Source organism: Dichomitus squalens, assembly GCF_000275845.1.
Source record: "Dichomitus squalens LYAD-421 SS1 unplaced genomic scaffold DICSQscaffold_20, whole genome shotgun sequence".
In the NCBI taxonomy this organism is placed as follows: Eukaryota; Fungi; Basidiomycota; class Agaricomycetes; order Polyporales; family Polyporaceae; genus Dichomitus; species Dichomitus squalens.
In genome coordinates this window covers 188,148-203,224 of record NW_006766902.1, presented here as the reverse complement: position 1 = coordinate 203,224, position 15,077 = coordinate 188,148, and the positions used below count along the sequence as shown (strand labels likewise).

The window sequence follows — 15,077 nt, the reverse complement described above, 5'->3', positions numbered from 1 at the left end:
CATCGATAAGCTGCGAATGCGGCCACGATCGACCGCAACACCTTCCGTGTCGACTACGAGGAAAACGTATGAGTGCCATAACGATACATTGTGCAATATTGGATGATCCAGTACAATATACAGCACAGCAACGTGCAAATTAGTCGAGATCAACGTGTAACATACCCGCCTCGCTCTCGCTCTCGTCGTCTGCCTGCGTCTTCGGCGCCGGCACGTTGTCATCAATGTGAAAAGCCGCCCAGATTGACTCGAGCTCGGGGCCGTCGACGACTAGCTCCAGGACATCCTTGGCAAGGTCTGCAGAGAGATTAGGGATGTCAGCATTTCGGAGATAGCGTTCAGAGGAGTCAAGACGAGGTTCAGAGGAGTCAAGACGAGTCAGACGGGAGAGAGAACGCACCGCATATCTGCTCTATTCTGACCTGATTCTCGGGCGAGATAGAGTCTGGAGGAGGTGCGTAACTAATTCGTCCGAGCGTGACGACGAACATATGCCAGATGCCGTTAAAGCTGCGCTTCGGCGAGGCCATGAGCTTCTGCCTCAGGTTCGTGGCTGAACTATCCACCCCCGTGAACAAATGATAGAGCAAAACCACTATGCGCATCATGGTTTGCACGGTCCTGTACAAATATGAGGCATGCACGTGAAATGATTAAGTCTTCGATGCGTACCAAGAGACCAGCTCAGGAGACGCTATGAACTCCTCGTGTTCTTCCCAAAGCGGATCTGTAATGGTCATGAGGAAGAGAATTATAGAATGGAGTAATGTGTGTGATCTGAGCAGGATGTTCGTGCAGTCTGTATGTGCGACAGCAATAGTTGTGATAAGATGAAGGATAGTCTGTCTGAGAGGTCGGCTCTCGGCTTCGTCGCGCTTGCGGTCAACCAGTAGCGATGCCATTCGCTCGATATGGGGTATCTGGGAGTAGTCCTTCTCCTCCTCATCATCCGAGTCTTCGGGCCAAGGAAAAGACAGGAACTGTTTCGGAAGGGATGAATCTGCGAGATACATATTCAAGACGACCGTTTGAGACCAATGTCAAATGGGCTTACATGATACAATGAGGGCGAGGACACGCATCGTTCGATGGAGAAGCCAGGTGGGTTGCGCGGAGTTCACGAGAGCGGCCAGGACGCCGGCTTTGCGCACAAACACCGACAGACTTTGGAACGTAAGTTTCGATCATTTTGTCCTGGCAGCGGCGTAGAAGCATACTCACCGCATGCCGAACTCCGAAGGGGTATTCCAGCAGATAGCTTCGAGCAAGCCCAGCACCTCCGCCGCTAGGGCTGATTGGCGCTGATCTAAGCCATTCTCATCCGGCGTGAGCAGTTCTCGGACCGTGTCACATAGCACGGAAAGAATTTCAGGAGGGGCATCTCCGCTCCCAGCTGCCCCTGTAGGAGACAACAAGAGAGGTACGAAAGTTGGTACAAAGAGCGCGATGATCTTCATCATATCCAGCAACACAGTCATCTGAAGGATCTACGAGGGCGATCAGAGCCTAGCAAACAGCCGAAGCAGCTGGAAAGACGTACAGAACCGACACTACATAAAACCCGGCCCATTCCCGTGAGCGCTTCCCCAACAATGTCAATTGTTTCATCAGCATTGGCTAACTTCATGGTCGCAGCACCGAGGCTCTGGAATAGTCTCGTGCAATAGGATGTGTAGAGCTGTGCGCGCTCCGGAGGTGCCGTAGAGGGAATGGCGTGGTTGATAAGCAACTGCACACTAAGCTCCTTGGCTGAATGGTGCTGGTGTGTCAGGACAATTCGTTGTAACTTAGCGTTTTGAACGTCAGTTCGCCGTAACGTCCCAGCAGAACTGATATCAGAAGCACGCACCTCAATTGTCCAATCTGGCTCCGTGAGCGGCGCAACATACTCGTTCAGGTTGGGCTGCTTAGGCTCCTCCTTCATCTCCACATCCTCGTTCGGGGAAGAGCCCAGCGGCCTTGCACTACTGCTGGCTGCAGAGCCTGATGACCGAGGCTGCGAGTCCTCGGCTGGAGGAACCAGGGCCTCCTCCGTGACCTCCTCCATCGGTGAGCTGCTAGGTTGCGAGACTGGTCGAGGAGCATAGTCATCCACGGGGGGATTGAAGAAGAGATCTTCTCCTTGAGGTCCACTGTAGTCGTACGCGGGCGCTCGCTCCTTGTCCTTGCCCTTACCAGGAGACGTCTGACTGGCCTGAGATAACGCGAAACGTACGTTCATCTTGGGCATAGCCACCTGCGGCGTAGTGGGCTCGAACGCATTCACGAAACCAGGAAGCTTTGCCGTCCGCTTGGGAGGGCTCTCCGGGATGTTGACGATCTTCCTTCGGCGCTGGCGACGCGGGCTGTCTGGCAGCTCCTTGCTGAACCTGGGGCGCGACGGTGTCTGCAGGTGGCTATCACCCAGTGTGCTAGGTCCCGCCTGCTGACGACGCTGCGTCGAAGTCGAAACGGGTGTAAGGGGACCTGAGTGGTCGCGCTTGATTCGGATGGACCACGGGGTCTTACGGCCAGACGTCTCGAGCTCATGTTGCTGTGACGAAGGGGAATAAGTGATATATAAAGTGAAGCTAGGACACGGCAGAGATATGTTACCTTAAAGACGTACTGGGTCCTCATCCGCTCCAGCTCCGCGTGCATCTCCTCCCGAAGCTGCGCCTGGGCTGCTTCCGCCTGCTCTTTCGCCGCTTTGATACGCTCAAGCTCTGAGACGTGATCTTTCGCAGCCTGAGATCTTGAGCGACCTTGCGGAGATATAGGAGAGCGCGACCTACCTTCTCGATGCTTTTCCTCAGAATGCTTACTTCTCCCTCCTTGGCATAACGCGCATTCTGAGCTTCCTCAAGAGCCTTCGCTGTCTGTTGTTGGTTTTTCAAGAGCTGCACCACTGTCAACACATTGTTCTCTGGCACAGCTTGTTTCACTACGCACTTCCTCCATCTGCGCCTTCAGCGTCTCTAGCTCTATTTGGAGAACGCGGTCGTTGGTGCCTTGGGTTGCGGGCAGACGTTGCTGCTGCTGCTGCTGTTGTTGCGGTCCCTGTGGTGGAGGCTGTCGCTGCTGTGGAGGTTGTCGCTGCTGTGGAGGCTGTCGCTGCTGCGAGGAACCTTGAGAGGGAGCTGAGGGAGACGAAGTCCCATGCCGCGAAGGAGCAGCGCTGCTATGTCGTCGATAGACAGGAGAAACGGACGCAGAGTTTGGTCGCGAGGGACGCGCACTATTTGCTCTTGAAGTTTGATGTCGGGCCGAAGACGAAGACGCGACCGGAGCTTTAGAAGGCTGCGGTCCCAAGGACGGAACGCGAACTAGACCAGGTGCAGGAGAGGCTCGAGACGTAGGTGCGTTCCGAATTGGAGCAGATGCGGGCGGGAGTGCTTGCGAGGCATACTCTGCAAGGGCAGCTTCTATCTCGGCAAGCGCGGATCCGCGCGAAGCTTTGTTCCTCTGGTTGGGAGGACGTGACAATCCGGTACGAGCTGGCGACTGCCTGGATCCCGATGCGACGGGAGCGTTTGGAGCTTGTACATGCGACAAGTCTCTCGCTTGACGCGGTGGAGCATGGCGGGTTGGCGGATTCACAGGAGGAGGAGCAGCAGGAGCAGCAGGAACAGGAGCAGGACGAACGTGAGGAGGATGTCGACCGGAAGTACTCGCACCGTTCATATGCGGAGACTGACCGCGTATCTGCGCAGCCAAAGCGTTCGCCGACGCTCTTTGTGCTGCAGGGAAGTTGTAATAGCCATTTCCTATGACCGAGATGTCGGGCAGGTCCTCGTCGTAGTCTCCAGCAACTCCGGACGGAGCGAATGTAGCTACGGTGTCATCTGTGGGGTCATGAGTGGTCTTCTGTCTCTTAGGGTCCGGCAAAAGGGCTTCAGAGGATATAGGTCGTCGCCGGCCTTGTGTGGGCTGCGCCTGTGGTGGCTGGATCTTTTGCTTTCCTTGCGCGGCTTGCCACTGTTGCTCTTGCTTCTCAATAGACGCGAGAGTCTGCTCGTCCAGGACAAAATCGTCGTCAAAGTAGTCGTCAGAGTCGTCCATGAGCAACAACAGCCGTATCACAGTCAATGGGGGAGAAGCATCGAGGGGGAACACGGGCAGTGGGAGGAATGAACAAAGTACCGCTCATCGGAGGCGCGCGTCACGCCGCCCTCCGCCTATGATCTTCGTACATCACAAACAGCATGATATTGCAAGATTCACAAGGTTGGATTGCATGTGGGAAGAATGAGAATAGCTGAGATACATCGGCGTAGTGTACAGAGGACACGGGTCCTAGAACAGGTCCGGACGATTCATACAGACCAAACGCGTGCCATGACTAAAAGCATGAGCGCCGAAACACGCAGCAACGCGAAAGCGGACGTACACAGCGCGACGCTGTGGCAGCCACACTTGTCAGTGGCTCGAGGAATACGTCTGGCGCAGGCACGGACGTATCCTAACCTGCCCAACATTGTACCACGCCGAGCGAGGACGAGCGATCTCAGTCAGCAGTCAATCGGATATCCTACCGTCGGCGGCCCACACTAGGCTGTGGAGAGGATAGAAAGGGCGATGCCCACGAAGCTGGGCGGATGGACGAGCACAAGCCAGAAGAGTCGGTCTTCTGTATGTCCTAGCTGCAAAGGTGTCGGCGGAGTACGGGCTAGCCTGCAAGGCGTATCTTGATTGGTCCTTGACGACTGCGGGACTCGAGAGCTGATACCGCAAGACCAAAAGTCAGGCGGAGACTTGGACCGGAGCTGCAGAGGCAACCTACCCTTGAGCTCCTCAGCCTCTTCACGCTGCTCGTAGTTGAGCACCAGCCTTTTGAGATGTTGCTGCTCGACCTTGTCTTGCATTTGAGCAGTCCGCGTTTGGACAGCAAGCGCAGACTCTGCCGGGATGGCGATCTGGCGCGTCTGCTCCTCAGGGTAAGCGGTCATTTTGAGCACAGCGCAAAACTAGAACATACCTGTTGCTTGTTGCCACGCTTTGTGAACAGCGTGAAGTTCATAACACTAGGATCCCGAGCGCTCTCGGCACCAGCTTCATCTTCGTCAATGTCCTCGTTACGCTTCTTGCGCACCACTGGCGGCGGCAAGGCGGTGTCCAGTAGCGCTAATGCTGTCTTCTTGTCCACCTTCCTGGAATCCGCGGACGTGTCCGTGACGAGCTTGGCAAGCTCCTTCGCGAACTCGGCGTCGTCTTCCTCGGTGGGACCAAGATGCTCCAAGGTGGATGAAGATTTCAAGAGCACTGCCTCCGGAGATGGCGCACGCTCGTCGATCTGAGAAGCAGCCTCGATGAGTAGGCTGAGACGACAGACAAATCAGGCAAGCTTTCCGTACCGGAGAGTCAGGTTGCGTTTGATCATCTTCCTCCTCTTCCTCCCCGCCGCGTCGTTCTTTATCTTCGTCGTCGTCTTCGCCTCCGCTCTCCTCGCCACTGTCGTTATCGGCGTCTCCGATATCTCTTGCAACTACAACTTGAGTGAGCATACTTTTGATGCTCGACTGTCAGGCCAAAACTCACTGCCAGCATTCTGGAGCGCGACGTTGAACATCTCATCCACAGCCGAGGATGCCTCCTCAAAGTTCCTGAACTGCACCAGCTTCGGCCGGACAGCCTCGAGCGAATCGTTCAACATGAACTCGACGTCCATCGGCAACGGGTTCTTGCAGTGAACATAGAGCTGGAAGAACGTCAGGAAGTTGTCGAGCTTCTTCTGCTGGGACCCTCGGTCAAAGCACATGCCGCACGTGTCAAGGAGGACACAGACGAGGCGGATACGGAAGAAGTCGTCCGGCATATCGACAGGGGAGGGCTGCCCAGGCAGGGGGCGCCCGTCAGCTACGAAGTATGACTTAGTGTCTTGCTGAACACTGCATCAAGGTGGGAGGGTACTAACGATGACCGAACGTGACCAATGTCCACAGCGTGTCGAAAATGATGCCGCTGGAGATCAGCCGGTAGATGTACAACTCTCCGAGGAATTTGACAGACGCGATACGCCTCTGGTTCATGTTGTACAAGTTCGACTCTAGACCCCTCCTGATATCTTCTAGGACCTGGTCGACGACCCCAATCGAAAATGCAGGGTGGTACCGTTGCAAGTCATACGTGAGCATCGCAAGCAGGGAGATATGGCTATACTTGATCTTCCACGGCTTTGTGAACACCTTGTGCAGCGTGCGTTGGACCACCGCGTCGGCCCAGTCGAGCTTGCGGAGCAGCTTCAAGACTTTGTCGATCGTCTTCTTCGCCAGGACGTCATAGATGAGGTGACGGATGAAGAGCTCCATTGGAGTGCGCTCCTTCACTTGACGAGCGGCGCGCTCTGGGGGGTTGCACTGGTAGTAGGCGTTCTCGAGCAAAAGGAGTTGGCGCTGATCGAAGTGCTGCATGCTCTGCTTCCTCCGCATGAGCTCGATCATCTTGCTGAACGGCTCTCTAGTGTCCTCGCTCCTCAGCAGGAAACGCCCGCAACCCTCCAGCAACATCGCGAGGTTCTCGACATTCGTCCCAGAGAAGTCGTCCAGGCACACCTTGAACATGTGCAAGATGACGTGGGGTGGCACGACACGGAACTTCGTGAGATTTGATAGGAAGGTGATGTTGCGCATGCGGACTTCCACGAGCTCTTTCACGACATTCTTCTTCCGCTGGAGATATCGAAACTCTTCATCCAGCTGATAATGTATATAAGTCAGCTACTGATTCGAACCAACAAAGTGGATATATGCGCACCGAGGCAACAATTTCGGTGCCAATGTCCGGCATATAGCGATTGAGGATAGCGATAAGCCGAGAGTAATGGGGCAAGAGATCTGTACGGTTCCTCGGTATTTGGCTCATGAATCTGATGAGCCTCTTCCTCGCTGCCTTTGAGTTCAGGAACGCGAAGTCCACAGCAGCCTGATCGATGAGCGACCGGTTCGTTGCATCTGGAAGCCTAGCGAGAAGTGCCGTAAGAAGCTGGGACGGTCCCTGAGGCGCCAACTGTGGGGTCGTGCTCGGGGACTCCTTGGGGGTGCCAGGCGTCGGAGTAGGCACACTTGAACAGCTATTAGCAATCCAAATTTGCGTGCACGGCAGCTGGGAAACACCAACTCGTCTGCATCCTCCTCTTCTACCTCCTTCTCCGCCTTCCCATTGGGCAGGGCAGTCCCGTCCTCGCCCACCTTCATCTCTGCAAGCTCCTCCTCAAGCCTCCGTACCTCCTCCTGGACACGCTCTTTCTCCTTCCTCTCCTTCTCCCTGCCATCTTCGTTGTCACCGTCACCATCTCCCTCAAGCCCAAGCACGCTCCATGGAACGTAATCTTTGAGGTCCGGAATTTCCTCGAAGAAGCGACGCTCCTCTTCATCTTCCCACTTGCCTCCTCCACTGCTCAGCTCCTCAGAGTCTCCACCAAGGAGGCTGGATCCAGTGTTCATGCCAATCTGGATAGACTCGGACTTCTGCGATGCGCTCTTAAGCGTCGGCATAGGGAGGTACAATTGCTCCGAGAGGCTAGTGAGCGCACTTATGCTCAGGAACATGGACTAGGCACTATCACAGTAGACGCACCTCTGGCAGCTCCCAATGAGCTTCTCATAGCTCTTCGTCATCTTCTCGTACGCCTGCTGGCGATCCTCGAAGATCTCCCCCGAGCGGATATATGCTTCGTGGTTTTTTCTATCTTGATCTTGCAAGCGCTGCATCCGGACTGAGTAAGCGTTCGCATTTACTGAACGCCAAGGACTCACGTTGTGTTCGATGACAAGCTTTTTCGCAACGTTGTCGAAGTATCCCTCGCACATCTTCTTGAATCTATCCCGGATCTCTTTCTCCACCAACTCCTCGCTTTCATTGATGAGCGTAGGGGACGAGCCATTCGTCTGGGCTTCTTCACTGGCAGCTTCGGAGAGTGTCCCCGGTTCAGAGGAGGCAGAGATTTGCTTCGACGCCTGTGGAGGCACGATACCAAGGTAGGGTCGAGAGTATGACTTGAGGAAAGCAAGTAGTAACGGCAAAGAAGAGAGCGAAGGGTCGTTGGATAGCTGAAGGAACCTTAGGAAGCGAAGAGCATCAGAATGTAACAAGCAACGTACTAGATCTCGGACCGCCTTCATGATCCATTCTCCACCGCTTCTCTCGGGCCCATCCCTGATGATACCTACCAGTGCAAGTTCAGCACAAACGCGTAGGACGGGACGTTGACGTGCGACACGAGCCGAGTCTTCCTTCTCGCGTTGTTCCGGAGTCAGTGTGGCGAGGAGCGCGCGAGACGGCGGTGCAATCGCGGTGGTCACGGAAGAGATGATTCCGGGAGTGAAAGTCTTGGGGAAACGGCGGTGTAATGCAGATATGATCTGTATTCAAGCGCATAAATACTGTCAATCGGGCGATATAGAATTTTTGAGGAGAGCGGGCACGCACCTCGACCGCACTCCAGACGTCCTTCTCCGTCTTGCACCTCAAAATGCCCTCTGCAACTGCTCCAACTATCTCATCCACGTACTTCTCCAGAGACAATGACTCGATGTCCTTGAGAATGTGCTCGCGGTTCTCGAGACCGACGGACTGCCGCATACGCTTGATCAGAGCGGTATGCCTCTTGAGCGAGGAATCCAACGCCTTGGCTGGCTCTGCGATCGGTGAACAGCTTTCATGAATGGACACCCCCCAAATCACATATATGCGGCATACCTAGCCCTGCATGATGGACGTTGAGTTCCTTAAGAGCGGCACGCTTTGCGCGGCGTGCCTGTTCCTCATCCACCTTGGTTTGGGTGGTTCCATTCGTAGCAGGCTCCATCTCGTCGGGCTACGGGGTCGTCCTTGAAGGCAAGACCGTGGCGTGATAGCGTCGTGATATGAAAGCAATGGATTGGATTGCGGGCGATGATGAGTTTACATGGGAGTTTGGAGTCGGGATGGACGCCGAGAGCGGCTTGTCGCGCCTGTCCCCGGAGCGCCCTTCTTCTACATACAACCGCGACGTCTACGAAGCCTTTACACCACCGGGTGTCCCACCGCTAAGTGTTGCCAGCTCACTTCCAGGTTCATTATCACGCCATACACACAGCAGTGGTATCAATAGGAGAGTCGATATGGTTTTAAGAGTTGGAAGTTGCGAAGAGGCGTTTTGGGCAAGAAAACGGGAAGGGCTCAGTCTCGCGTCTGGCATATACGTCGCTGGAACATGACGAAGCGTGCTGCGTGGGTGTCCGCCCTTTGCGCTTGCGTAGCCTATTGTAATCGGCCAGTCCTTGATCCTCCTTATATTTCAGATCTCCAGCGACGCATTTCCCAAATGCCTTGAAGAAACGCCTGGGCTACTGTAACGAAGAATCCCTTCATCCGCCTAGCAATGGATTTCTATATATAATCAAGTAGCTTTCTGCGAGTTCAAGAGTCGTGTGCCGTCAAGTGATGCCGCCGCGCTCTCAGAAGAGGATTCCGCCCTTAGAAACCCCGACAAGTGTTCGTAGCAATTCGGGGCTTCTTCTGACCGGGTGTGTCTCTGGGTTTACATTTCCGTCGCTGAATTCTATGTTCCAGTTTACAGTGGTCTTCGGTCTGGCGCGGCGATCAGTACTCATCGTGTCCTCGTAACCCATGCTGAAAAGCGACATCGGAACAGCTTATGACAAAGCTATATTCCACGAGGAATAAATGGGAAACTCATGGTGTATGCCGCGCTGCTCCGAGAGAAGTTCTTGGTACGGGTACGCTGTGTTCGGCTCGTAACAAGCGCTGACGCCGTGTATCTCCAGGACTGACAGTGATTAAATCCTGTCTACATACTGCTCACAGCTCGTCACTGCCTCCCACACCGTTTCAGTATACTTCATATGACTTCTTGATGAGGGGAAATCAGTGTGCGCTGCCATTGGCCAGCTGAAGATAGACAAGAGACTCCGAAAGCAGCCGGCCCGCAGTACGTTAAGCCAGTCACGCCCATGAGCCCTGAACAGAGCACTGGCGGTAGTTTGAGCTGTCTGGCACCCAAGGGGCGTCTCATCACTTGCGCAGACATATATAGGGGCACTTGGAGCAACTACAGTGGTACTCAACATCATCTGCAGTCCGCTCGCTCTCCCAGTGTCTTTCGAGTTTGCCTGATCGTCTATTGATATCGTGCATCGCCGAAATCCTTTCCATGTCAGCTATTCTCGTATTCCTAACGGGCGTTGCCGTTGTCGCTATAGTGAAGATATGGCAGACGGTATTACCCAGATACCGCGCATCGCTACGTCGTCTCCCGGGTCCTCCTAGCGAAAGCTTCGTATGGGGTAATCTTATGAAGATCACTGCAGCTCACGGACGTCTTCACCAAGCATGGGTTGAGCAGTATGGACCTAACGTCAAAATCCACGGAATGTTCACGGTAAGCTCGCCATAGATCCCGGGGTTTGCAGTTTAGCTGATATGGGTAACTACCAGGCCCCTCATTTACTTACCACGGATCTGGATGCACTCCACCACGTCCTGTCGCATCCGGCGGATTACTGCAAGCCCGGAACTAATAGGCGGACTGTTGTCCATTCTCTCGGTAAAGGCGAGTATCCAATAGCTTCCATGCAAACAAGCCACATTCGAAGATCCTGTACTAAGATATCATCCAATATTGCAGGCATTCTCGCGGTAGAAGGCCAGCAACACAGGAATCAGGTAAGTGGCACTCCGTCCTGGGACCGACGCATACTAAAAATCGCCACTTCCAGCGTCGGGTCATGGTACGCTCGAGACTACTTACTTCTCGGCGCCGAAATACTCACGCTTCATTTAAGAACCCTGCTTTTGGACCAGCACAGATCCGGGATCTTACTGGCATATTTCTCGACAAAGCTAAGAATGTACATACACAGTCTCCATCCGAAATCGGCTAACTTATCTCCTTCGCCATAGCTCTGCGATTACTGGGGAGGCCAGATGTCTGAGGACGGAAGACTTTGCACATACATCGGCGATGGTCTGAGCAAGATGACCTTGGATGTCATTGGCCTCGCGGGTGAGCTTCGGTCCAAGCTTCAATCGATTGACAACTCCAGCAATTGATACGGCAACAACTTCTGCAGGATTCAACTATGAGTTCGACGCACTTCAGAGGAACGGGAAACCCAATGAGTTGAACCTGGCGTTCAAGGAGCTTGCCTCATCACCCCCGCAAGCCGCGACCATGAACGAGTGGCTGAGAAGGATGATTCCTTTCACCAACAAATTCTACGTATGTGCATCTTCCCACTAGGGATCCCCATACTCATGGGTGTCTCGCTCTCGGACACAGCCGGATGAGCGTGCGGTGAAACTCGATAAAGCCGAGGCAGTGATCAAGCGCATTGGACACCAGCTCATCAAGGAGAAGAGGGAGCAGATTTTGAGCGAGTCAAGCGAGAAGGGCTCCCAGTCCGTCGAGAAGAGGGACGTCCGCGGCCGCGACCTGCTTACTCTCCTCATGAAGGCGAACATGGCGACCGACATACAGGACAGTCAACGCCTGACCGACGACGAAGTCCTGGCCCGTGCGTCCCCCATCCGCGTCATTTGTACTTTCACTCACTGATATCATTGGTGCGCAGAGATCCCCGCCTTCCTGGTCGCTGGTCACGAGACCACGAGCACCGCAGCCAGCTGGACCTTATTCGCCCTCACCAAGCAACCTGCGCTCCAACGCAAACTTCGCTATGAGCTCCTCACAATTGAAACGGATACTCCGACGATGGAAGAACTCAATGCACTCCCCTACCTCGATCAGGTCATTCATGAGACCCTGCGTCTGCACGCTCCCGTCGTGATGACGATCCGCGAAGCCCAGCACGACGACGTCATTCCGGTCAGCCAACCATACACGGACGAACGAGGAAAGGTCCAGCATAATATTGGGGTCGCCGCAAAGAATAGGATCTTCATTCCCATTCTTGCTCTCCAAACTTCGAAGCAAATCTGGGGAGATGATGCACTCGAGTTCAAGTAGGGTTATCTTCGGACGTCGTGCATTGCTCGTACTTGTTAACCTCTGACGTTCGTAGGCCGGAAAGGTGGGACAATCCGCCCGAGGCGATCGCGAACATGCCTGGTATCTGGGGCCATCTGCTCACCTTCCTTGCTGGTCCGCACGCGTGCATCGGCTATCGGTTCTCTCTCGTCGAGTGAGTGCTCCCCTACCTCTGTTTGTCGATGCGAATATTGACACGTAGCGTAAGACTGAAGGCGTTGATCTTCACACTCATCCGTAACTTCGAGTTCGAGCTTGGTGTGCCGGTGGAGGACGTCGTGCCTGTTGGGGGCTTCATTGTACAGCGCCCGGGATTGCGCGGTCAGAAGGTAGCGGCCCTTCCTCTTATCTTGCGCCCTTACAAGCGAACGTAGTACTCTCCAGAACGCTATGACTCCGTCTATGGTCTACAGATATCGAATGTCATTTGATCGACGACGATACATATCTTCATCACTGTGACGCTGCGCGGGATCACGGACCTGTTCTTCCGACACCTTCATAACCCAATCGCCAGCATAGCCATAGCTATGAATGGTCCTGTGACTCGGTCGGACATGCTGTTCAGGACACGCAAACGCCTAGGACGAATATATATGTGTAAATGTCTATCATACAAGAATCTGTTGCGCTGAACGATCAGGGTATTGGTACGAGTATCGTCTCGATCCACCTGCGCGTGGGCGGTTACCCCCGAGGATCACGTGTGACATATGCGGAGATACGGCAGTGTCTTCTACTATTCCCACCGCCCGTCCTTCAAAATCTCACCGTTTCGGGAAGGTGTGCTTTAAAAAAAAAGACAGACGCCTGGTTCGGTCCCTCCTTCAGGCTTCCGGTGTCAGGTCCAAAGACATTCAGACTCACTTTTTTGACCAGGCAACTGGAGACGCAGCACCCCAGCACCCCAGCCTCCAGATATTGTACGTGCTGCATTGTTAGAGGGCGGGCTCGCTGGGCGAGAAGTCGGCAAAGTGGAAACTGGTGCAGCCGCGGTACTCATGTTCGCGGAAAGATGCGGTTGAGATAACAGAGTGGTCAGGGACCGAAGGCTACCCATGACCTCGTCGTGATGGCGTATTGCGAGAATGCGCATGCTGATACCATCAACGATCTGTATGGAGAGGACGTGAGTATGCGCACGAAGCTTGACCAGTCATCCAGCCTTGCCTGGAAGGTCACAAGAGCTTGATGAAGAGCCTGCCGATGCCTCGCAATCGCTTGCGAATGAGAGTCCTTCTGTAGCACCCGTTTCCAGACAGTGGTGTCCGTTAGGTGCTCCATTGTCGTAATGATATCTAACAGCCGTCTACAGGGAGTCGGCATTCGCCAGGACTCTTAATAATAGCGACCTACTCGTGGAAGTTGTGTATATCTTCCTTGAATCGCTCGTCCATTTCGTGTTCAGCCACGTCGCGTGTGGCCTTCAACAGCGCTTCCACAATCTTTGCGGTAGAAAGAGCTAGTTCCAGGGAATCGTGGCGGTTCCGCTTCACCTCCTAAAATCGTATCTTGAATGAGTGCTTCTAGCAAGCACGTTGGGATGTAGACTCGAACCTCGGCGTAGTGTATGATCTGCAGGGCCGTGTCCACTGTTGCTTGCAGGAACGGCGCTGTCGAACCGAACTTGCCCAAGACTTCAAGGGAGGTCTTCAACACAGCCAGAGTAGATATCGAGGGAAGTAATTCTCTCTTGTGGAGAGCTACGCGGCGCATATCGCAGTAGATGTTGTCGTGGGGGATGATGGGGGATGGTGGGGAAGTGTGGGCGAGGCTAGGATACGAGCGCCTGGCGCTCGAGCCGAGGAGCTTCTACGACGGTAGGTCAAGCAGAGCCTTCGGTGGCCCGGGTCGGACATAAGTGAGCCACAGGAAGTACGGCACATATGCCGTACATCATCATGTGTCATTTCTTCCCTATGACGTGAGGAGCGCGATACACTGGCGGGTGATATATGTGATACCTGGCTATAGTACACTGACGATCGATACACGAGGTTTGCATGCCGGCCTGTACGGCCTTCACTGTGAAAAATCAGTGTTCCACTAGGCAAGTGGGCAGCTGTGAAGAGAACATCGCACTGTTTGACGCACTAGTGATCGGTGTGCCCGACAATTGTGGAACCTGTTACGGACGCAGAGGTTTATCAATAACGTTCATCACCAGCCTGCCACAACTCGCCCGCCTACTTGTAACGTGGGCCCCATGAAAGGGGTTGCATACCTCTACTGGGCACTGCTGTGAACGCGCCTACATGGAGATTGCAGCTGACCTTCGCACTGATCGAGTCGCAGCACGCGGTTTCAACTTTCTAGCCCACTGTGGGCGCCGAAACAACGAATTTAGGGCCGGCGCCAGTTACGTCTCCCGCAACAATTGCCTTCCTTAGGCTACTGCTCTCTGTGCGGTGAGTATCATTCCCTGCTTGGGCCATAGTCTGAGCAATCTGAACACATCTCACATAGCAGGAATTATATGACATGTCTTCCTGATGGCTTTTCCGAGAGATCGGCCCCTCACAAACCTTCAAGCGATCACCGTTCAACATCTACGACTATGCAACGCTTGGTAGCTGTGCGCTAAGTCTCAATCGTCTACGTATAAGCAAGTATGGCCTGTTTTGAGACTTTTACATCCTTTCTGGGCCCCAACGGCAATACGACCTCTTTGTGAGCCTTCTGCTTCGTGCAATCATAGTGCATTACCGATGGGGATCTGTCTTCCGACGATATCTGACATCAACCATAATAAACAATATGCATAGTTTGAGTGCGCACATCGTTTCATTCCTGAATTTGCGCTGCTTCTGCCTAGTATAGCAGTCTTAGGAGCAGATATTGGAGTTGCTCGCCCGCGCCCAAGTCGCGAGCGTTCGCGCGTCGACGATGTTGTCCACATCTCCCAATCCGGCCCGCCTTCGGTCATACGAGGTCACCCTTCCTTCAGCTCCTCCCGCCAGATGGTTCTTGCGGGCTCTTTTCTCGTGGACCTGCTCCTCAATTTCATACTTACATTGGCCAATATGATCACACGAGGGGAGGTCAACCATGCCCCAAGGCCCATAGCAGCGGCCGAGGTCGCAGATACTAATCATCGAGTCATATGACG

General features: G+C 54.2%; 3 protein-coding genes across 3 annotated transcripts; 1 reads left to right on the top strand and 2 right to left on the bottom strand.

Moving 5' to 3' along the window:
* Nucleotides 1–82: 82 nt before the first annotated feature.
* On the bottom strand, nucleotides 83–4,069 carry DICSQDRAFT_87893 (uncharacterized protein). The gene is made up of 10 exons (XM_007366757.1): nucleotides 2,932–4,069; nucleotides 2,775–2,879; nucleotides 2,596–2,727; nucleotides 1,850–2,533; nucleotides 1,541–1,786; nucleotides 1,222–1,487; nucleotides 1,055–1,164; nucleotides 673–1,000; nucleotides 401–621; nucleotides 83–297 (listed from the first exon to the last, which is right to left on the bottom strand). The coding sequence occupies exons 1-10, from the start codon at nucleotides 4,039–4,041 to the stop codon at nucleotides 140–142; spliced, it is 3,360 nt and encodes a 1,119-aa protein (XP_007366819.1). The 5' UTR covers nucleotides 4,042–4,069; the 3' UTR covers nucleotides 83–139.
* A 123-nt stretch (nucleotides 4,070–4,192) lies between these two features.
* DICSQDRAFT_87890 (transcription factor) lies at nucleotides 4,193–8,825 on the bottom strand. The gene is made up of 13 exons (XM_007366756.1): nucleotides 8,677–8,825; nucleotides 8,407–8,615; nucleotides 8,079–8,339; nucleotides 7,734–8,027; nucleotides 7,555–7,682; nucleotides 7,096–7,497; nucleotides 6,733–7,039; nucleotides 5,894–6,674; nucleotides 5,518–5,835; nucleotides 5,339–5,464; nucleotides 4,958–5,277; nucleotides 4,763–4,904; nucleotides 4,193–4,701 (listed from the first exon to the last, which is right to left on the bottom strand). The coding sequence occupies exons 1-13, from the start codon at nucleotides 8,783–8,785 to the stop codon at nucleotides 4,649–4,651; spliced, it is 3,450 nt and encodes a 1,149-aa protein (XP_007366818.1). The 5' UTR covers nucleotides 8,786–8,825; the 3' UTR covers nucleotides 4,193–4,648.
* Nucleotides 8,826–10,132: 1,307 nt separating this feature from the next.
* Nucleotides 10,133–12,414, top strand: DICSQDRAFT_107461 (cytochrome P450; the record flags this gene model as incomplete). Its single annotated transcript, XM_007366755.1, has 11 exons — nucleotides 10,133–10,360; nucleotides 10,417–10,509; nucleotides 10,588–10,644; nucleotides 10,698–10,709; nucleotides 10,764–10,829; nucleotides 10,882–10,984; nucleotides 11,052–11,200; nucleotides 11,261–11,495; nucleotides 11,553–11,943; nucleotides 12,003–12,122; nucleotides 12,177–12,414. 11 exons carry the CDS (start codon nucleotides 10,133–10,135, stop codon nucleotides 12,340–12,342), a joined length of 1,620 nt encoding a protein of 539 aa, XP_007366817.1. The 3' UTR covers nucleotides 12,343–12,414.
* Between the last annotated feature and the right edge of the window lie 2,663 nt (nucleotides 12,415–15,077).

Bases quoted from the DNA above. Each gene is read 5' to 3' on its own strand.
- DICSQDRAFT_87893 (XM_007366757.1), bottom strand. From the start codon at position 4,041: ATGGACGACTCTGACGACTACTTTGACGACGATTTTGTCCTGGACGAG. The intron at 2,534-2,595 runs GTAACATATCTC...CCTTCGTCACAG, and splicing joins GGACCCAGTACGTCTTTAAG to CAACATGAGCTCGAGACGTC. The intron at 298-400 runs GTGCGTTCTCTC...ATCTCTCTGCAG, and splicing joins CAGAATAGAGCAGATATGCG to ACCTTGCCAAGGATGTCCTG.
- DICSQDRAFT_87890 (XM_007366756.1), bottom strand. From the start codon at position 8,785: ATGGAGCCTGCTACGAATGGAACCACCCAAACCAAGGTGGATGAGGAA. The intron at 8,616-8,676 runs GTATGCCGCATA...CACCGATCGCAG, and splicing joins CGTCCATCATGCAGGGCTAG to AGCCAGCCAAGGCGTTGGAT. The intron at 7,040-7,095 runs GTTGGTGTTTCC...TAGCTGTTCAAG, and splicing joins GAAGAGGAGGATGCAGACGA to TGTGCCTACTCCGACGCCTG.